Raw genomic sequence first — 23,610 nt, 5'->3', positions numbered from 1 at the left:
AGGTCAACATAGCCATTAGTTCATCACCTTAAAATTATTCTTATAGGAGAAAGAATGGTTTGAGTGGTTCAATGCGGATGCCCCAGAAGTGCTTCCTTTCCCATCTGGATATAATCAGCAACTCAGTGACTTCCAGAAGCTCATGCTCTTGAGATGCTTCCGAATTGACAGGATTTACAGAGCTGTTGAACAGTTTGTCACTGTCACAATGGGCGAGAAATATGTCACACCTCCGATAATAAGGTAGCTAATAGCATTGCAGTGTTCTCAGTGTCTCACAGCAAGTTATCTCTCTAACAAAAGGCAAAACTGAATTTAGATTAACAATGGTGATCAGTTGTAACGTGTTACTTATTGTATGGAGTGATACAGCTTGAAATATTCATTATTTCCTTTTTGCACAGCTTTGAGAACATTTTCGAGCAGAGTGCATCGACCAATCCCATAGTCTTTATCCTCAGTCCTGGCTCAGATCCAGCCAGTGATCTACTCAAGCTAGCTGAAAGGTCTGGCTTTGGCACCAACAAGGTCAAGTTTTTGTCTATGGGTCAAGGGCAAGAAAAGGTGAGTTTTTTATAATTTTTAAACTCGGACAAGTCTGATTGTCTCAAGCTTTTTTAATAAACACTTTTTGCTCTGTCACAGGATATGACTTTGTCACAGGGGACATAACTTTGTCACAGGATATAACTTTGTCACAGGATATGACTCTGTCACAGGATATGGCTTGGCAGATACTTTTAGTTCTTCAACATGACTTAATAAGTTAAAATTGAAATTAATAAACTTTAATTTAGCCAACAATTTTTTAAAATGTTTAATAATTGCTGAACACTGAGCTGCAATAAAGTTGGGCATATATTCTATGGTAGACGGCCATGTCGCTCCTAGAAACAGCAATACAAAGAGGACAATGGCTTATGCTGCAAAACTGTCATTTGCTAGTCAAGTGGCTGTTTGAGCTTGAGAAGGAGATTGAGAAGCTGGTAAAGCCTCATCCTGACTTTAGACTGTGGCTTACGACTGAGCCTACCGATGCCTTCCCTATTGGCATCCTTCAACAATCGCTCAAGGTCACTACCTCCTTCTTTTCTTCATAGTCAGCCATCTTGTCAGTCATGTAGCTCTTGTTTTGTTTCAGGCACCAGTGATGAGTTGATGATTTTCCTAAATGTCTTTCAATTGTGTTGATTTGGATTTGCCTTGAACTAGTATATAGCTGCTTGAACTAGTATATAGCTGCTTGAACTAGTATATAGCTGCTTGTGATGTCATAGCGAAAGCGATGTGACCCTCAAAATGTTTGTACAGGTCGTCACTGAGCCACCAAACGGTTTAAAACTGAATTTGAGAAACACTTACTTCAAGATCCCAGCCGTTGCCTTGGTCGAGTGTAACCATGAGTCATTCTCCTCCCTCGTTTTTGTGCTCGCTTTCTTTCACGCTGTCGTACAAGAGAGAAGAAAGTATGGCAAGATTGGTTGGAATGTTCCATATGACTTCAATGAGTCTGACTTCCAGGTAAGGAGAGCAGGAAATGTCCCATATGACTTTTAATCATTCTGTCATATAGGTGAAGGAAACAAATAGAAATTTTATTTGTTGCCATATCAGACCATGTCACATCAGAATATTGGAAGCTCTTCTACCCATTCCTTTTATGTCATAAAGTGTGCCATGAATTTTTCTCCTCGAGCTGTCAGAAGTGCAAACTTACCATTATGGCGCCTTACAGTGCCTCGCGTTGCGTGTTCGCAACTCGAGTTGATCAACTCGAGTTGCACAACTCGAGTTGTACAACTCGAGTTTGTAAATATAACTCGAGTTGTACAACTCGAGTTGCAAACTCGGCACAGTATAATTCTAATAATTCGCTATTAGCTCTAGTTTTACAGTACATGCAGTTTAATTTCTATTAGCTAACGGGTGCCTATTGATGTACCATTGTTAATATAACTAGATCTACGGTTATGCTACCGTAATACCGATATATTGCACCTTACTTTTGAAAAGTCGCGTTGCGTGTTCACAACTCGAGTTGTGCAACTCGAGTTGTACAACTCGAGTTGTGAACGCGCAAGGCGAGGCACTGTAAGGCGTCATATACCATGCTGCTGAGCGATTATGCTTGCTGATCATTTATGCAAGGAATTGTGAGTTCATGTGAGTATCAGTGATTAAACATGCTGGTCTATTTGGGAAGGAGTTGTGAGCTCATGTGAGTGCGAGTGATTAATCATGCTGGTCCTTTAGACAAGGAGTTGTGAGCTCATGTGAGTACGAGTGATTAACCATGCTGGTTCTTTAGGCAAGGAGGTCCTTTGTCCAATTGTTTTATGTAAACTTTGCTAATACTGACAATCATTGTAGGTCTGCATGACAATTCTAAACACCTATCTCGAAAAGGCCAAACAGCAAGGAGAGGCAAAGATACCATGGGCTTCACTCAAATACCTCATAGGAGAGGTCAGATTGTTTGTTTCTGTATTTCCATTAGGAAGTAACCAGCTCTTCTTATGGTTGTAATAGTCATTATTGTATATGATGGTATCTTTCTAGCATCTGTCATGACAAGTTGTCTCACTGCCAGATATGCTTGTATGCCATATATGTCTTCTGTTGACATTTGAAGGTTTATGTCTAACAAAAGTTACCATCACTTTATATTCTAAAGACATTGGAGCCTGCGTTGGGTTAACTTTGTGACGATGATTTGTACCTGAATAGTCGATGTTGTATAGGTTATGTATGGAGGAAGGGCAATAAACAACTTGAATAGTCGATGTTTTATAGGTTATGTATGGAGGAAGGGCGATAGACAACTTGAATAGTCGATGTTTTATAGGTTATGTATGGAGGAAGGGCAATAGACAACTTGAATAGTCGACGTTGTATAGGTTATGTATGGAGGAAGGGCAATAGACAACTTGAATAGTCAATGTTTTATAGGTTATGTATGGAGGAAGGGCAATAGACAACTTGAATAGTCGATGTTTTATAGGTTATGTATGGAGGAAGGGCGATAGACAACCTGAATAGTCGATGTTGTATAGGTTATGTATGGAGGAAGGGCGATAGACAACCTGAAAAGTCGATGTTGTATAGGTTACGTATGGAGGAAGGGCGATAGACAACTTTAGTCGATGTTTTATAGGTTATGTATGGAGGAAGGGCGATAGACAACCTGAATAGCCGATGTTTTATAGGTTATGTATGTAGGAAGGGCGATAGACAACCTGAATAGTCGATGTTTTATAGGTTATGTATGGAGGAAGGGCGATAGACAACCTGAATAGTCGATGTTGTATAGGTTATGTATGGAGGAAGGGCGATAGACAACCTGAAAAGTCGATGTTGTATAGGTTACGTATGGAGGAAGGGCGATAGACAACTTTAGTCGATGTTTTATAGGTTATGTATGGAGGAAGGGCGATAGACAACCTGAATAGTCGATGTTTTATAGGTTATATATGTAGGAAGGGCGATAGACAACCTGAAGAGTCGATGTTTTATAGGTTATGTATGGAGGAAGGGCGATAGACAACTTTGACAGACGGATCCTAAACACCTATATGGATGAGTACATGGGAGACTTCATTTTCGACACCTTCCAGCCATTCCACTTCTACTGTAATGAGGATGTAGACTACAGAATTCCTGAGCCTGGTTACAAAGACCAATACACTGGTAAGGGGCCTCTGCTGTTTAGTTTTTGTTGCATAACATATTGTACAGCTTTAAAAAAACTGGGAGATTTGAAAAAATCTGCCATAGCACGGTACTCAAAGTTTTTTAGTAGAGAGACCAATGTGTGCTGATAATATCTTTCGACGTTGATCTTCTGTTTTGTAAATTGTCAAAGATTTGAGATGGCTGCAAACATACCTGGTACTAACTTTATCTGAAGGTTTTATAAATATAGCATCTAAATATTTTCAAAAGGTTTTCATCTCTCATTTTCATGTTCTTTAAGCACTTGTCTTGCTGTGCGATGTATTGTGTCACACTTGTCTTGCAGCATCAAGAGCTAATGGAGCTGTCTCAGGTTACTTTGCATCTGTTTTATTCCATCTGCTTCTATAAAATTAGCAACTAATTATTTTATAGAATAGAAACATGACCCTTTCCTTCAGTCTTATTTGATTGTCCCGGTGAATCAACAACTTTTCCTATACCAACAGATTCACCTTCTGTCCTAAATTTATTAGATGATTATTATAACATGTTCATAGACATGATGCTGTAACATGTTCATAGACATGATGCTGTAACATGTTCATAGACATGGTGCTGCAACATGTTCAGAGACATGGTGCTGCAACATGTTCATAGACATGGTGCTGCAACATGTTCATAGACATGATGCTGTAACATGTTCATAGACATGGTGCTGTAATAACATGTTCATAGACTGGTGCTGTAACATGTTCATAGACTGGTGCTGCAACATGTTCATAGACTGGTGCCGCAACATGTTCATAGACTGGTGCTGCAACATGTTCATAGACATGGTGCCGCAACATGTTCATAGACTGGTGCTGCAACATGTTCATAGACATGATGCTGTAACATGTTCATAGACTGGTGCTGTAACATGTTCATAGACTGGTGCTGTAACATGTTCATAGACATGGTGCTGTAATAACATGTTCATAGACTGGTGCTGCAACATGTTCATAGACTGGTGCCGCAACATGTTCATAGACTGGTGCTGCAACATGTTCATAGACATGGTGCCGCAACATGTTCATAGACTGGTGCTGCAACATGTTCATAGACATGATGCTGTAACATGTTCATAGACTGGTGCTGTAACATGTTCATAGACATGGTGCTGCAACATGTTCATAGACTGGTGCTGTAACATGTTCATAGACATGGTGCTGTAATAACATGTTCATAGACTGGTGCTGTAACATGTTCATAGACATGGTGCTGTAATAACATGTTCATAGACTGGTGCTGTAACATGTTCATAGACTGGTGCCGCAACATGTTCATAGACATGGTGCTGCAACATGTTCATAGACATGGTGCCACAACATGTTCATAGACTGGTGCTGTAACATGTTCATAGACTGGTGCTGCAACATGTTCATAGACATGGTGCTGTAACATGTTCATAGACTGGTGCCGCAACATGTTCATAGACATGATGCTGTAACATGTTCATAGACATGGTGCTGCAACATGTTCATAGACATGGTGCTGTAATAACATGTTCATAGACTGGTGCTGTAACATGTTCATAGACTGGTGCCGCAACATGTTCATAGACATGGTGCTGCAACATGTTCATAGACATGGTGCCGCAACATGTTCATAGACTGGTGCTGTAACATGTTCATAGACTGGTGCTGCAACATGTTCATAGACTGGTGCCGCAACATGTTCATAGACATGATGCTGTAACATGTTCATAGACATGGTGCTGCAACATGTTCATAGACATGGTGCTGTAATAACATGTTCATAGACTGGTGCTGCAACATGTTCATAGACTGGTGCTGCAACATGTTCATAGACTGGTGCTGCAACATGTTCATAGACATGATGCTGTAACATGTTCATAGACATGATGCTGTAACATGTTCATAGACATGATGCTGTAACATGTTCATAGACATGGTGCTGTAATAACATGTTCATAGACTGGTGCTGTAACATGTTCATAGACATGGTGCTGTAATAACATGTTCATAGACTGGTGCTGTAACATGTTCATAGACTGGTGCCGCAACATGTTCATAGACATGGTGCTGCAACATGTTCATAGACTGGTGCTGTAACATGTTCATAGACTGGTGCTGCAACATGTTCATAGACTGGTGCCGCAACATGTTCATAGACATGATGCTGTAACATGTTCATAGACATGGTGCTGCAACATGTTCATAGACATGGTGCTGTAACATGTTCATAGACATGGTGCTGTAATAACATGTTCATAGACATGATGCTGCAACATGTTCATAGACTGGTGCTGTAACATGTTCATAGACTGGTGCTGCAACATGTTCATAGACTGGTGCCGCAACATGTTCATAGACATGGTGCTGCAACATGTTCATAGACATGGTGCTGCAACATGTTCATAGACATGGTGCTGTAACATGTTCATAGACATGATGCTGTAACATGTTCATAGACATGGTGCTGCAACATGTTCATAGACTGGTGCTGCAACATGTTCATAGACATGGTGCTGCAACATGTTCATAGACATGGTGCTGCAACATGTTCATAGACATGGTGCTGTAACATGTTCATAGACATGGTGCTGTAACATGTTCATAGACATGGTGCTGTAACATGTTCAGAGACATGGTGCTGCAACATGTTCAGAGACATGGTGCTGCAACATGTTCATAGACATGGTGCTGCAACATGTTCATAGACATGATGCTGTAACATGTTCATAGACATGGTGCTGCAACATGTTCATAGACATGGTGCTGCAACATGTTCATAGACATGGTGCTGTAACATGTTCATAGACTGGTGCTGTAACATGTTCATAGACATGGTGCTGCAACATGTTCATAGACTGGTGCTGCAACATGTTCATAGACATGATGCTGTAACATGTTCATAGACATGGTGCTGTAACATGTTCATAGACTGGTGCTGCAACATGTTCATAGACATGGTGCTGTAACATGTTCATAGACATGGTGCTGTAACATGTTCAGAGACATGGTGCTGCAACATGTTCAGAGACATGGTGCTGCAACATGTTCATAGACATGGTGCTGCAACATGTTCATAGACATGATGCTGTAACATGTTCATAGACATGGTGCTGCAACATGTTCATAGACATGGTGCTGCAACATGTTCAGAGACATGGTGCTGCAACATGTTCATAGACATGATGCTGTAACATGTTCATAGACATGATGCTGTAACATGTTCATAGACATGGTGCTGTAACATGTTCATAGACATGGTGCTGTAACATGTTCATAGACATGGTGCTGCAACATGTTCATAGACATGGTGCTGCAACATGTTCATAGACATGGTGCTGTAACATGTTCATAGACATGGTGCTGTAACATGTTCATAGACATGGTGCTGTAATAACATGTTCATAGACTGGTGCTGTAACATGTTCATAGACTGGTGCTGTAACATGTTCATAGACTGGTGCTGTAACATGTTCATAGACATGGTGCTGCAACATGTTCATAGACTGGTGCTGCAACATGTTCATAGACTGGTGCTGCAACATGTTCATAGACTGGTGCTGTAACATGTTCATAGACATGGTGCTGCAACATGTTCATAGACTGGTGCTGCAACATGTTCATAGACTGGTGCTGTAACATGTTCATAGACTGGTGCTGTAACATGTTCATAGACATGGTGCTGCAACATGTTCATAGACTGGTGCTGCAACATGTTCATAGACATGATGCTGTAACATGTTCATAGACATGATGCTGTAACATGTTCATAGACATGGTGCTGCAACATGTTCATAGACATGGTGCTGTAACATGTTCATAGACATGGTGCTGCAACATGTTCAGAGACATGGTGCTGCAACATGTTCAGAGACATGGTGCTGCAACATGTTCATAGACATGGTGCTGCAACATGTTCATAGACATGATGCTGTAACATGTTCAGAGACATGGTGCTGCAACATGTTCATAGACATGGTGCTGTAACATGTTCATAGACATGGTGCTGCAACATGTTCATACACATGGTGCTGCAACATGTTCATAGACTGGTGCTGCAACATGTTCATAGACTGGTGCTGCAACATGTTCATAGACATGATGCTGTAACATGTTCATAGACATGGTGCTGCAACATGTTCATAGACATGGTGCTGCAACATGTTCATAGACATGGTGCTGTAACATGTTCATAGACTGGTGCTGCAACATGTTCATAGACATGGTGCTGTAACATGTTCATAGACTGGTGCTGTAACATGTTCATAGACTGGTGCTGTAACATGTTTATTGACTGGTGCTGCAACATGTTCATAGACATGGTGCTGTAACATGTTCATAGACTGGTGCTGCAACATGTTCATAGACATGGTGCTGCAACATGTTCAGAGACATGGTGCTGTAACATGTTCATAGACTGGTGCTGCAACATGTTCATAGACTGGTGCTGCAACATGTTCATAGACATGGTGCTGCAACATGTTCATTGACTGGTGCTGTAACATGTTCATTGACTGGTGCTGTTGTAACATTTCTGTACAAACGTTATAACAACATGTCTATAAACATTTTACTGTAACATGTCTATGAGCATGTTACAGCACCATGTCTATAGACAAGTACTGTGATATGTCTATAGACCTAATTACTGAAATGTCTAGAAATTCAAGCTTTCTGTGACAATCATTGTCTTAACCAAGACTCTTCATGCAAATCTAGATGCTCATATAATCAGCGTGTCATGACAAATTGAACAGCTTCCTTCAGACTATCAATTCTAATCAATTTTGCTTTATTTGATTCTATTCTGGTGCAACTTTAAGATTTTCATCATTACAGTATATTGTCAGCCTATATATATATATATATATATACGCTTGCTTCCTGTCACAGACATGTATTTGTAATGATGGCGTGTGTATCTTCAACTAGAGTACCTCTGTTGAGACTATGTGTATGTTATCTCTATGGTCCTGTTGAATGTAGCCACTCTGACATACACTGCTGAGCAGCAATACAAACAAGTGTTTGGAGGTATGAGAAGGCTTTGGGTATACTGAGTGAATATTTGTTGCTGTCTTCTATATGTTGCTGCTGTAGCACTCCTCTCTTAAGCATCTCCTTCATACTGCATGACCTTTCCGTTGCATCAATGTTTCTTTATATTGCCTGACATAGTATGTGATGTGTTCACTTCTATTTTTGCATGACTTGTATAACAACATACTCATATAACATATAACAACAACGTACTTTCCATACAATCTTATCCTAGAGCGTGTTCCTCACTTCCTAAGCTCACCATCAGCATTTGGACACACTTGGATATGACCAGACCTTTCTCTGACTCCATCACCATCTGTGTGTAATCCTCACTGATCTAATATACTTAGTGTTATAGTTTCCAGCCATTCCTTCCGTATGAGTTGAGTGAGCTTTCCTACAACTGACAACCAACTTTGCTTGCAGTACAGAGTCGCAAATGTTCTTTTCTATATCATTGATTTAAATTACTAAACCTCAGGAGCAGGAAACTTCCTGTTTATTTCATGTTTTCAAGTAAGTAATCGCCCCATGCATATATTTATATATAGTAAGTAATCGCCTCATGCATATTGCAGATTACATTGAATCTCTGCCGCTAACCAACACTCCAGAGGTTTTTGGACTGCATCCAAATGCTGAGATCGGCTACTACACGGCAGCGGCTAGAGACATGTGGTCTCACCTGATTGAACTTCAGCCCCAGACAGGTACCTGACTCTGTTTCCTCATCCACCTTATAAGCAGCTTGTTTTCAACCTCTTATTTGAAGAAATGAGTGATACTGGTGCGAGTGAACCGCTCTGTAAAGATTAGGTTATGTTAATAGAATAGAAGTGGTGAGTCAGTCTTTTCAGCTTTCTCCATGATATGTAACTAACAGGGGACTCCGGAGGTGGTATTAGTCGTGATGATTTCATCGACAAAGTGGCCAATGATATTCTGGGCAAGTTGCCAAAAGAATATGACATGGATATCATCCGAAAGAACCTCGGCATACAGATCTCACCGACGACTGTCGTCTTGCTGCAGGAACTCGAGAGGTTTAACAAACTGATAAAGAAAATGAGGACTTCACTGGCAACACTTAGAAAGGTCTGTATACATGTTTTGTCTATACCTACATTGTTTGCACAGAGTAGACCTCGCAACTACATGTACTTGTTTACTAGCTGCTTGTGATGCGTGGTTATATCACGGTAGGATAAAACTTGTTGGTGCTTGTCAAAACTTATAAATATTCGGTATGTGATGTCAAACTGCACTCGTCACACATCGGTAAAATCTTTGCCATGGTGTTGGTCAACCTTGGGTCAAACCTGAGCCATGGAGCACGCACTGAAGACATCGATGCTGCTTATGACTACAAAGAACGCATGTAGCTAGACATATTCATAGACTGTGGTCCCTATCATTTGACTACAATGTGAAAAACTTGTAATAAGTAAATTTTATCGTCTTTCAGGCCCTTGCCGGAGAAGTTGGCATGTCTAATGAATTGGAAAACATAGCCCACTGCCTTTTTAATGGACAGATACCTACAGGGTGGCGACGTCTGGCACCGGATACTTTAAAGAACCTTGGCAATTGGATCCTTCACTTTAATGATAGGCTCAATCAGTACAACACATGGGTAAGTTAATGGAGGAATTATTATAGCTAATTATGAGAACTTTCCATCCTTCTCATTTCTCCTTTCATGTCTATCTGCACATAGCCAGTATTTTATAAATAATTCTGGTCAAAATATTCTGATATCTGGCCAAAGTTTCTTTTTATTGCAAAAAAGAGAAAATAATCCCACTTCCATTACCTGTGTTATCTTCGTCCTATCATCTGTTGCTTTTCGGACCTGTAACCGGGCATAAAATGGCTCTGAATGTTTCCAGCTTATGCTTCACTCCTCTGTGTTGAATAAATTATACAGTATTCTAAAAACATAACATTTCAAGCATTGTCTAGATCAAATAGCAGCTGATGTTCATGACTGTCACAACAAAGTTTAGCCGTTGGGAGACCAAACTGATAAGAATATAAACTCAAACCCAGCAGGCTTCCAACTCCACTTACAATAGCTAGTCACTCACAAAACTAGCTCAAACATTTGTTGACCGAAAAACAGAAACTTTTAATTTTAGTTGACGTGGGTGTGCTCATTAGTCTGTATTATGCTGCAGGTAAATGAGGCGGAGCCTAATGTCATGTGGCTCTCCGGTCTCCACATTCCCGAGTCGTACCTAACTGCCTTAGTACAAGCTACGTGCCGTAAGAACGGCTGGCCACTTGACAAGTCGACTCTCTACACAACGGTCACAAACTACATGGAGGCTGACGATGTTACTGAGCGAGCTCACCAAGGTAAGCATAAAAGGCCATTAGATCGGGACAGCTGCTTCATGTTGACGAGAGTAACAACCAGCTATGCTAATAGTACTGCTACTAGTAGATAGGACAGTTATTGCTAGGGAAACATTTTATTATAAATGTTACTTCAGTAGTCGATCTACATAAATCTCAATTTTTGTCTTTTTGTTAAACCAGTTATGTTCAATTAAAATTTAGCACTGGATTTAATCTTGGAACCTCCAGAACTAGAGGCGGCAAACTTAACCATTAAGCTACACGGAATACAATGGACTCATCGGGCAAATAGTCATTACATTGGTTAAGACACTCACGCTTAAACTCTTGCTTTCAGCAACAGCGCTAGCACTGTTGACCGTTACCCGTAACAATTGCTAAGCTAGCCCAAAACGCTGGTATTGTTTTAGTGAAGATCTAGCTTTCCAGTTAAGTTACTCAAATTCATTAGGTAGCTATTCTATCACCGTAAAACGTCAGACACTCACCTAGTTTAAATACAAACTTGTCATTCTTGAGATCCGAGGTAGCATTTCGAAGCTGCTGTGCCATTTAGCAAGGTAGGCTTAAGCTCCAGAAGAGATGGCCAATCTGCCTATAGTAAACTAAGAATGGAGTGGTCCAGCACATGTAGCGGTCTAGCACATGTCAAGATGAAAAAAACTAGCTCAATAATATACTTTTTTTCAACATTGATTTATATCTGCATACTGAGAACCTAACAGCATCTAGTGATTGAGTATTTGTGTTCCAGGTTGCTTTGTATCGGGACTTTACCTGGAGGGCGCTGGATGGGACCGACAGAAAGGAGTTCTTATCAGACAGAAGCCAAAACAGTTGGTTCAAGAGTTGCCTGTGCTAAAAGTCATTCCTATCGAGGCTCACCGTCTCAAACTGCAGAACACTTTCAGGACTCCAGTCTACGTGACATCTGCTCGACGTAATGCTATGGGTGTTGGCTTGGTCTTTGAGGCTGATTTGTCAACCAATGAGCATCTTTCTCATTGGGTTCTACAAGGCGTCTGCCTTACTCTCAACACAGACTAACTGTAAGCAGACTGTTTTTACGAAAGACATCAAATTATGTTGATAAAATTACCTATAAGTAATATTCTCACAAGATCTCTAAAGAGCTGTCAATATTTACTAACCTTAGCAGTTTGTTCCCTGATTGCTTATTGACTGACTTACTGTCTTCACTCAATTTTTAAAACTCAATTTTTTCTTTTTAGTAGTTTTGTTTGTGTCTCGCTACTTGTGCATGTATTTGCATCCTTACACCAAATCAAGCATTTTCTGTGATAAAACTTGTAAAATTTTATTGAATGTCTGATTGATTGCTGTTGATATTTTTAAATGTATACGATATTATACTTTTATTATGTCTGAATAAATCCTATCTAACAAAATTAATGTTTTTCATAGACTTGAAGCTTAAATTTTTTTAGACTGATGAAAGATAACTCCATTAATTAACGTCCATGTAGATTAGTTATGGCTTACAGTCTACAATAGACACTACATTTTACTTAGCGCTTTGACGCACGTACCAATATATTCCACTGTATAATGCAGCATTTACCTATTGAATCCATTACAAGCGCTGAAGTTTATGCAGCAGGTCATTCAATGCTGCAGGTCATTCAATGTAGCCTCTCTTAGGGCTAGAACAATTGCAGTTATGGGATTTAAATAATAGCTCTATGCATTACGGTGCTATTGACTCCTGGGATTTACCAATTTAGCAGCGAGGTACCCATAGGTTAACCAGTCAGCACTTTCATCTTCGACTGCTGTTGCGCGACGAAAGATTTACTAGCTGTTGATAGAGTTATGAATATACCGGAGAACAGTATGAACAATATTTCTGACAAGCACAGCAACGGTACGGGTGATGAGTATGGTTCTGCAGGGGCTGCCACGTTTATGATAGTCGTTATCCTAACCTACACTCTCTCCATCACCTGTCTCATAGCCAGCTTCAGTATGCGCAAGAAGAAATCTATCAATGAAGACCAAGAGGTAGAGAGGTACTTGAAGTATACCATGGAAGGTTCACGTATAGATGCTCAGGTGAGTTGGTGAACACAAGCTAGTCAACAATCGCCTGCCTCTGTTCTCGGCTATTACAAAACAAGCAGTTGTTTCTTGAACTAGAACTTATCAAATAAACATGACAAAAAATTGCAGACAGAATAGGTATACGATTGCATTGAGCTTTGATTTTTTTACTAATCATGATATGCATAACAGCTTCAAGAAGTTATCTTTGTCTGTGCAATTATTATATTGAACCAAATATATCAATTATATTGAACCTAATATATCAATTATATTGAACCTAATATATCAATTATATTGAATCTAATATATCAATTATATTGAACCTAATATATCAATTTGAATAGAAACAAGGATAAGAGAGAAATACTATTTTACAGTTTACAGACGCCAGTGAACTATTGCGCAATATCTAAACTATGTGAGAAGTTGCTGCGAGCTGTTATCATTGCAGATTGAAGTAGAGCGGGTCAGGAGATTTGGTTTGCCAAATGGAACAACTTTATATAAAGTAGAAAAAACTCTGCATAAACCCAATTCCGATATTACCTTATTATGTGGCTATGAGGAAGAAGAAGAGAGGAAAAGTGTGACGGTGGTGCGTGAGGTATGACTAGAAGACAAGAAATGACCTTGATTGGGTCAACCGATGATTGCCATAATGCAAGAGTTGTTGGTTGGCATACAGGATAGCTCACTCTCAATGTGCATGATTAGTTTTATAACACATTACTATATGTTGCCTAAAGTGAACCATGCCTTTAGGCATGCTGCTTTGAACAAGACTTTCTACTTTTTTCTTTCTGCCAGATGTTTGAGAGGTTGTCCTTATAACTGTAGCTGTCTAACTGCTAATATACCTGAGAATATAAGAATAGCTTCATCTGACTTGGAATGTTAAAGTGTTCCACATCTGGTAACACAATGTTGTAGAATCTGTGTGATTGGTCAAAATAGTGCTCATAAAGGTTTTACAGATGGGGCCTATAATTATAAATGTTCTGATACTACAAGATGGAAGGCACCCAGAAAAAAGTTCCAAAACATTTATCTTTTGATCAAATAAAGAATTAATCTATGAATTTAAAAAACATTAAGAAAAGTAAGATTAAGTATCTTCATAAAAAATAATTTTAAACTTGAAGAAAAAAAGAGCACATATATACAAAATTTACATGTTAGAAAAGCAAGCTTTGGATTATGTGTTTTTGATTAACATTCATATGGGATATTATTATAAATTATTAGCTTTCTATAAATACCATGATGAACTGAAATTATAAATATCATGATGAACTGAAATAGACCAAAACTCTGTTACAAATGTCGGTTATAAGAGACACTAATAGAGATGTTGGTTATAAGAGACATTGATCGAGATGTTGGCTATAAGAGACACTGATAGAGATGATGGTTATAAGAGACACTGATAGAGATGTTGGTTATAAGAGACACTGATAGAGATGTTGGTTATAAGAGACACTAATAGAGATGTTGGCTATAAGAGACACTGATAGAGATGTTGTTTATAAGAGACACTGATAGAGATGTTGGTTATAAGAGACATTGATCGAGATGTTGGCTATAAGAGACACTGATAGAGATGTTGGTTATAAGAGACACTAATAGAGATGTTGGCTATAAGAGACACTGATAGAGATGTTGGCTATAAGAGACACTGATAGAGATGTTGGCTATAAGAGACATTGATAGAGATGTCGGTTATAAGAGACACTAATAGAGATGTTGGTTATAAGAGACACTAATAGAGATGTTGGTTATAAGAGACATTGATCAAGGTGTTGGCTATAAGAGACACTGATAGAGATGTTGGTTATAAGAGACACTAATAGAGATGATGGCTATAAGAGACACTAATAGAGATGTTGGCTATAAGAGACACTGATAGAGATGTTGTTTATAAGAGACACTGATAGAGATGTTTGTTATAAGAGACACTGATAGAGATGTTGGCTATAAGAGACACTGATAGAGATGTTGGTTATAAGAAACACTGATAGAGATGTTGGTTATAAGAGACACTGATAGAGATGTTAGCTATAAGAGACACTGATAGAGATGTTGGTTATAAGAGACACTAATAGAGATGTTGGTTATAAGAGACACTGATAGAGATGTTGGCTATAAGAGACACTGATAGAGATGTTGGTTATAAGAGACACTGATAGAGATGTTGGCTATAAGAGACACTGATAGAGATGTTGGCTATAAGAGACACTGATAGAGATGTTGGTTATAAGAGACACTGATAGAGATGTTAGCTATAAGAGACACTGATAGAGATGTTGGTTATAAGAGACACTGATAGAGATGTTGGCTATAAGAGACACTGATAGAGATGTTGGTTATAAGAGACACTAATAGAGATGTTGGTTATAAGAGACACTGATAGAGATGTTGGCTATAAGAGACACTGATAGAGATGTTGGTTATAAGAGACACTGATAGAGATGTTGGCTATAAGAGACACTGATAGAGATGTTGGTTATAAGAGACACTGATAGAGATGTTGGTTATAAGAGACACTGATAGAGATGTTGGCTATAAGAGACACTGATAGAGATGTTGGCTATAAGAGACACTGATAGAGATGTTGGTTATAAGAGACACTGATAGAGATGTTGGTTATAAGAGACACTGATAGAGATGTTGGCTATAAGAGACACTGATAGAGATGTTGGCTATAAGAGACACTGATAGAGATGTTGGTTATAAGAGACACTGATAGAGATGTTGGTTATAAGAAACACTGATAGAGATGTTGGCTATAAGAGACACTGATAGAAATTTCGGTTATAAGAGGCACTAAAGGACATGTTGACTATATAATACTTATTTAGTGAAACATTATAGAATTAATGCTTGACTTTTTAAAGTGCTCGAAACCCTGGCTTGATTTCTTATGAACCTGGGCAAGTCTTGTTTAATTTTTTTAGCATTATATTAAAGTCAATCAATTGTCGTTCTTGTCTCATTCATTTTTGGCTGTTCACCTCTGCATTAAACAGGCCTTAAAAAGACCAAAGTCATCATGAATTATAAAGATGACATGATAGTTTCAAATAATCGCTGTCGCAGCGATCGCAGTGCCAGCTCTCTTGGTAGACAAATTCATCTTGGTTTGATGTGCTTTACGAATTGAATCCCAACTCGTTCCACAGCGGCACATTACCAAGTAGCAGCCATGCTATCTCAAAACTATAGCCAGCTTTTCTAAACAAGCAGACCAGAAAACAACGTCTTTTTTTTACTTTCTCTATTTTTGGGACACACTATGTTTAAGTATATGCATATATAGATATTTAAAAACACCATCTTATCAAAATTCCTTTTCTCTCATCTTTGCGGCTTGGTAAATTAGCAGTATATACTAAGACTATTTTATAAAATGAAGCATCAGTAAAATCAACAATAATGTTAAAAATAGTTACCTTGTCTTACTGAATCCCTTATGTACAGAGCATTTTAGCTGAATGTCTCAAACAATACAACAAAATTCTTCTTTTTACATGCACAATTGCATTTGTTTCTCATAGCATATAAAAGCGAAAAATTGAAAAACAGTGACATATATATAGAAAATGTTTGTTACATCATATATATTGTGTCTCCTTAATTAATGTTACGGTTGTAAACATTTGGTGATGTCATTTAAAGCTTTGAGAAAACTAGTTCAAAAACTGATAGCGTGCTACCTAGTTGGACAGGACTTCGTTATTGTAGCTACTAACTAGGTAATTATTATTTTCAATCAAATGGATGCAAGTAGAATCTTCACTCGGAGTTTTATGATCCTAGTGAGATTAAGCTTGGTCCAATATACAAGATGAGACAAATCTCAGTATGGTGTGCACACTGAGATATTCCTACTGAGAATATTGAAAAATGTCGAAAAATTTGTTTTGTTCCATTTGGCTGACCAACTCATCAACCCTATTGACATTTTTTAGCATGCAAATCAGTTTTAAGAAAATAGAAATTATTAAAGGCGCAAAAGCCTGAAATTAGCTACAGTACCTGAACATGTGAACAATGTTGCACTCTATCTTTACCTTTCCATTCCGTAAGTTTTTTCCCAGCATCTCTGTTTCAAATTCCTTTCATCAACTCCTTTGCGGCTATATCGTCTCCCAGAATTCCTTTTTTTCTGTCCCATTGTTTCTCGCTTTTCTTTCAGCAGATCTTCTTCATTTTCGGTTTACCTTCTCTTCATCTCCACATTTCACTTTGTTCCTTTTTTTCATCCCTCTTACTGCATGAAGAAGAGGCAGTTAGCCATACCTCTTTTATGGAAGCGAATGCTTTCCTTCTATTGAAAATCTTCCTTAGGTCTTGGAACTTATTTTCCTTTCTATTCTTCCTTGCTGATAGTAACTCTGCTTCTCTTCTATATCCAATGTTTTTGTCTTTCTCTCTCTTCTTCTATTTCTACCTCTTCTCTTAATTTCAGTCATAATCTGCTGATTTATGTCTCCTGGAAACATTTCTCCCGCTTCTCGTGGTTTTGTTATTGAACTGGAAAGGTAAATCCAGGCGTCTTTTTGGTACTTTCAATGGAACACGTCTTTTTTGTGTTTCTAAATCTTTGTTGCTAGAGTCTTCACTTTTTTTATTTCCCACTCGTCTCGTTTTCTCTTAAACTCTGTATCACTTTGGTCTGAAAGAACTATTTGCATGTTCAGCTTCCTGAGATATTTGGCGTTCCTCTGTAACGTTTTACCTTTGACCTTGACCATTACATCATAAAAACAAGGCTCCTCTCATTTTTTTGCAATGATGCCTCTTTTTTCTTTCCTTTCTCTAGTACTTTTCATCCATACAACATCTCCCTTTTCTAGTTCCTCTCTTTTTTGTGCCTTCCTTCTGCAGTCCGTATGTTTTTTCTGTAGATCTTTTAGCTTCTTATTTTGTTCTCTGAACTGTTTTAATGAAGCTCTGTTTTTTTTTGTCGAGATATGATTCCTCAAATTTCTGCCAAAAAGTAACCGTCCTGTCAGTAACTGTAACTGTAATCCACTTGCTAGTGAAATACTTCGATTAACTAGTAAAGCCAAAGTCTTGTCTTTTTTGTCAGCCGTATTTGTTTAATGATCTTAGCGGCTCTTTCAGCTAAACCGTTGCTCTCCGGATAGTGAGGGCTGCTGATATCCAAATCTTCCACTCTATAGTACATTTCCTGAATGTATTACTTGCATAGCATAGTCCACTATTACTCCTTATGATTTGAGGGACTCCCAGTCGTGCAAAGATGTACTTGATTTTCTTTACTACTGAGTTAGCACTCAAGTCTGAGATCTCCATAACTTCAATCAATCGAGAGAAGTAATCGACTACCAATAAATAGTCTCAGTTCTTAAATTGAAACAGATCCGATCTTACTATTAGCAAAGGTTTTTCTGGTGATTGGCTATTTTGCATGAAATAGTGTTGAAGCTTTCTCTGATTGCATTCTCACACATGTGTCTTTATGTCTTTTCTCATTCCACGCCACTATACACTTTTTTTAGCTCTCCGTGTACATTTCTTTACTCTCTGATGATTTTTCCATTATATTTTTTCTCATTTTTTTTGGAATCACCACTTTGTCATAACTCATTAGTGGTCCATTCTTCTCTGTCAAATGCTCTTTCTGCCCCCAATCATCTAGCATTTTTTCCTTATGCTCTTTTGCTTTCTGGGGCCATCCCTAGCGGGTCACCGTAAAAACTCTCTGATACAGTTAGTCATCTTTATTATCTCTTCTAATCACTTCTAGTATGATATTGTCAAACTCCTCCTTTGAGCTAATGATAACATTTACATGCATCTCTACTCTTTCAGCTCTCAGAAATTCTTGCTTTGTGGCTTTTTCTGCAGGTCTCAAGAATAAGGCTGCTAATTTGTAGTCCAGTGGCATAGAATATCTTATACTCATGTCTCATCAGTCAGAGGTGGAATCTTTAGCATTTTAGCGGTAAGATGGCCAAATCACTTTCTCTAGGCAATTTCACTGAGGGCTCACTATTGGTTTCCGCTCCAAATTTTGTACTCAGTACGAATTAGTCAAACCTTTCACATGCCCAAGTGATATCAAGTGCCTCTTTCTCTATTTGTGCATAGTTTCTCTCTGCATCAATTAGTTTTGATGAGATGAAGAACGCTGGTTGCCATTCCTTTCTCTCATTCTAGTGTAAGAGTTCAGCTCCTAATTGCGTAGCTACTGGAATCCGCGATAAAACTATATCTCATGTAAAGGTCATATTTCGCTAAAACTGTTTTGCTACATATTTCTTGTTTCACTTTTTCAAAACTCCTCTGCTGAACTGGCCCCCAGACCAATTGGTTTTTTTTCTTACTGATTTCTCTTAATGGATTCTCTATCTCTCCTAGTTTTCTGCTGAATTTGCTCAGGTAATTTACCATACCCAAAAAACTCTTCAGTTTTGATTCGTTGATGGGTGGTTGCATCTCTGCAATTGTGCACACTTTTTCTGGGTCCACTTCAATGCCTTTTGTTGTCGTCACCTTGTGGCCCAAGAAAATTATTTCTGATTTCCGGAACTCACATATCTTGGGAATCAGAGTGAGACCTGCTTCATTTAACTTTTTAAGTGCTTTCCCCAATCTCTCAACATGTTGCTCCGGACTATCCTCAAATCCCATGACATTATCTACCACACAGACCAAACCTTCTAGTCTTTTTAAAATTTTGTGATTCCAAAAGGCACTACTTCAAATTGGCATCTTCCAAAAAGGGTAATAAATGTAGTCAATTCCCTGGAATTCTCGTCTAGTTTATTCTGCCAAAATCTGGAGTTGCCATTCATCTTTGAGAGGACCTTACTTCTTTTCAGCAGTGCCAAAGTTTCCTTTATCTGTGGTAAGGGGTAGTTTTTTCTCATGAAACTTTTGTCAAGTACCGTTAGATCTACACATACTCGTATACGTCCTGATGATTTAAGAGTGACTACCATTTTTGCGCACCATTCTGTGTATTCTTCTACTCTCTCTATTACTCCTCTTTCTTCCATTCTTTTCAGTTCTCTCTCTGTAGCTTTTCTCCATCTTATGGACAGTTTTTATGGGTATAGAATGTGGAATAGCTCCCTCTTTGATTTTGATTGTGAATACTTCTGATAATCGACCGAATTCTTTATATAAATTGGGAAACTTCTCTTCTATTGTTTATAAAGTTTGAATATTTAGTTTATAGACAGAAACTTTATTAGCTGCGTTCATCTTGACAGTTGGGAACAAAGAGAAAGCTTAATGTGAAAAGCTATGGGTACCAATAAGCAACAAGCTTTCAGAAAGCACAATGAGAAAGCTCTATTAAAACCATAAAACTGCTATTATTGCAATACTCCCACTCGGTTACTTGGTTGCACCATCAGCCAGTTTGAGTAACACAAAATTACACTGCTCGTAACCAACAAGAAAAAAAAATAACAGTCTTGTATTTACTATAATTAATCTTCACTGGTCAGACAATTAACTAGCTCAAACCCAACATGTCTATAAGTTGGACAAATCGAGAACGTAGCAGCGGCTTCGTGAATATGTCAGCGATATTATCAATTGCCGAACAAAACTCGGTGCAGGCATCACCAGCTTCAATCGCCTCACGAATGTATTAGTATTTCCCATTGATGTATTTTTTGTACACTTGCTTGTTTTCTGGCTGTTTGCGATCACCGCAGCTGATTGATTGCCAACAAAGATAGTTGTAGAATTAAACCGTGCGGTTTCAATATCTGAGAACAGCTGATGTAACTACATGCATTGAACTGTTGAACAACACCAACGAACAACTCAGTATACTCTGACTCCGTAGTGGAAAGGGCAATGACTGACTGATACTTGCTGGACGGGCTGATTGGACAACCAGCATTAATAGATACTGCACTCAATTTCGAGTGCCAATCAGTGTCGATTGCATAATCTGCATCTGCGTATCCAATCATTAGTTTACCTTGTTTTCTGAAAATTAGGCATAAATTATTGGTGCCCTTCAGGTAACGTATTACTCGTTTGGCTGCGGTCAAGTGAGTCTGGGTGGGGCAAGCGTTAAACTTGGTTAAGGCTCCCACTGCTTCAGCGATATCTGAACAAGTAGATACGGCAGCATATCATAGACTTCCTACCATCGATTAATAGAGATTGGGATCTGCTAATTTGCTTCCATCCCTGTGACCCAACTTTACATCATATGCTGCCGAAGTTGCGACAGGCTTACAATTTTTCATGTTTAACATCTGAATTACTTGTTGAATGTAAGGCTTCTGACTTAAACCCATAGAATCGTCTCCTCTCTCAACAATTAATCCCAGACAATGATGAAGTGGTCTGAGATCCGTCATTTTGAACCGAGATGAGAGAGCCCATTTTAATTCGGTCATCTGACCACTAGTGTCTGACATTATGCACCGTCCATCTACGTAGACACCAATCAACCTTTTCTCATCGCTTTTTCAGCAAATATACACACAGTTGTTAGCAGAGGACTGCATGAAGTCTAATGATATAAGAATTTATTTAATACTATGTTCCAACATTTAGGCGATTGTTTAAGTCCCGAACGACTCAGTTTGCAGACTAAGTTTTCTTTACCAGGTATGACAAAAGCCTCTGGCTGTTCCATATACACTTGTACATCTTTTGACCGTTTTCCATTCAGAAACGCTGTTTGTGCATCCATTTGGTGTATCATCATATCTCTTTCAACAGCATCCGATAAGAGTGCATGCAGAGATGTTCTGTGAATCACAGGGGCATATGCTTCATTGTAATCTACCCCAGCTTTTTGTGCATATCTCTTTGCCACAAGCTGAGCCTTAAATCTACTTATAGATCCATCAGATGAGTGTTTAGCCTTGAAAACCCATTTAGAGCCAATAACTTTGCGATCGGGCAGAAGATCAACTAACTCCAATGTACCATTGTTGATCAATGATTGATACTCATCATTGCTGGCTTTGATCCAGACATCACAATTTGCACTAGTCTCTGCTTGCGATAAACTAAGAGGCTCCACAATATTGATTGCCGAGTGAGCAGAATGATCAAGGTTTGTGAAGTCATCAATAGCAAACCGAACAATTGGTTGACTCAAACATGTTGATCGCCTATGCGTAACCGTCGGTGTTGAAAGAGCCTTTTCATTTTCTGATAGATCAATATTCACAGCTTAGGAGTTGTCTACACTTGGCTTTGTCGATGGATTTGGTAAACCAAGTTTGGTTTCATCAAATGTGACATCATGTCTCACATCTACTTTCCTAGTGATAGGATCTTAGAGTCTGTAGGCTTTAAACCTAAGGCTATATCATCAAGTTTACATCTCAGCTGATCAGGTAAGTGGGCGTAAGAACATCCAAAAATTTTCACATGCCCAAAATCAGGTTTTTTGTTGTTCTACTTTTCATAAGGGGTTATATTCCATTCAAGAGCTCGTGTGAGAAGGCGATTCCGAATGTATATCAGGGCCCATAATGCCTCTGCCCAAAATGTCTTTGAAAGTTGAGATTCAAAAATCGATGAGTGAGCGGCCTCACAAACAGTACGATTAAATCTCTCAGCACAACCATTTTGTTGTGGAGAATAGCGAGTGGTGACTTGAAGATGTATACCGACAGGGCTGACAGGTAACTTTCTAACTCATTAGATGTATATTCTCCACCACCATCACTTTTATGTGTACCTGTTAATCTGTCCAGTTTGATTTGTCACTAATGATTCATAAGTTCTAAATGCCTGGAACAGGCTAGATTTGTCACATAAAAAATATACATGCCTACTAAAATTATCGATAAAAGAAACAAAATACTTGCTACCACCTAAAGATTCATTCTGCATAGGGCCACCTACATCCGTATGTACAAATTCAAGAATCCTGCTTGATTTAACCTTGTTGATTTAAAAACAACAGGGCCCATAACCTGTTGTTTATAAAGTTTAAATGTTTATTGACAGAAACTTTATTAGCTGCGTTCATTTTGACATTTGGGAACAAAGAAAAAGCTTTATATGAAAAAGCTATGGGTACCAATAAGCAACAAGCTTTCAGAAAACACAACGAGAAAGCACTATTAAAACCATGAAACTGCTATTATTGCAATAGCAGTACTTTTATTCCTTTGACTTTCTGTATGATGCCTAGAGCCTCTATATCTGGAATGCCTTATAGGTTCTTTGGTGCTTCTACTACACAAAGTTTAGCTTTCTCTGTCTTTCCTTTGTATGTGATGGAAGTTTCTATAATCCCTGCATTGCTTAGAACAGGGGTTCTCAACCACGGAGGAATTCCTTCCTAGGGGGAATGTTGAAGATACAAGGGGGAACAGAAAGGTGTCTGGTTGGATAAATTTTTGTCCTGCAGTGCCGTCTGCTCTAGACTAGACTGCACTGCAGTCTAGTCATACCCCAGATATATGTGAACACATCCATCTAGATTTTG

At 38.6% G+C, this 23,610-nt stretch overlaps 1 protein-coding gene across 1 annotated transcript in view; it reads left to right on the top strand.

Annotated features, from left to right (window-relative positions):
• LOC137391871 (dynein axonemal heavy chain 10-like) overlaps positions 1-12,495 on the top strand; it is a 54,285-nt gene extending 41,790 nt beyond the window's left edge. Inside the window, exons 54-64 of the mRNA XM_068078418.1 lie at positions 47-243; positions 405-564; positions 873-1,073; positions 1,312-1,521; positions 2,371-2,466; positions 3,516-3,687; positions 9,311-9,442; positions 9,616-9,827; positions 10,198-10,365; positions 10,910-11,090; positions 11,848-12,495. Of these exons, the coding sequence (XP_067934519.1) occupies positions 47-243; positions 405-564; positions 873-1,073; positions 1,312-1,521; positions 2,371-2,466; positions 3,516-3,687; positions 9,311-9,442; positions 9,616-9,827; positions 10,198-10,365; positions 10,910-11,090; positions 11,848-12,140 (2,022 nt within the window). The 3' untranslated portion in view covers positions 12,141-12,495. The remainder of the gene's footprint in view (positions 1-46; positions 244-404; positions 565-872; positions 1,074-1,311; positions 1,522-2,370; positions 2,467-3,515; positions 3,688-9,310; positions 9,443-9,615; positions 9,828-10,197; positions 10,366-10,909; positions 11,091-11,847) is intronic.
• The last annotated feature ends 11,115 nt before the right edge of the window (positions 12,496-23,610 follow it).

Source organism: Watersipora subatra, chromosome 3 (genome assembly GCF_963576615.1).
Source record: "Watersipora subatra chromosome 3, tzWatSuba1.1, whole genome shotgun sequence".
Lineage (NCBI taxonomy): Eukaryota > Metazoa > Bryozoa > Gymnolaemata > Cheilostomatida > Watersiporidae > Watersipora > Watersipora subatra.
This window is presented reverse-complemented; position numbering and strand designations above follow the sequence as displayed.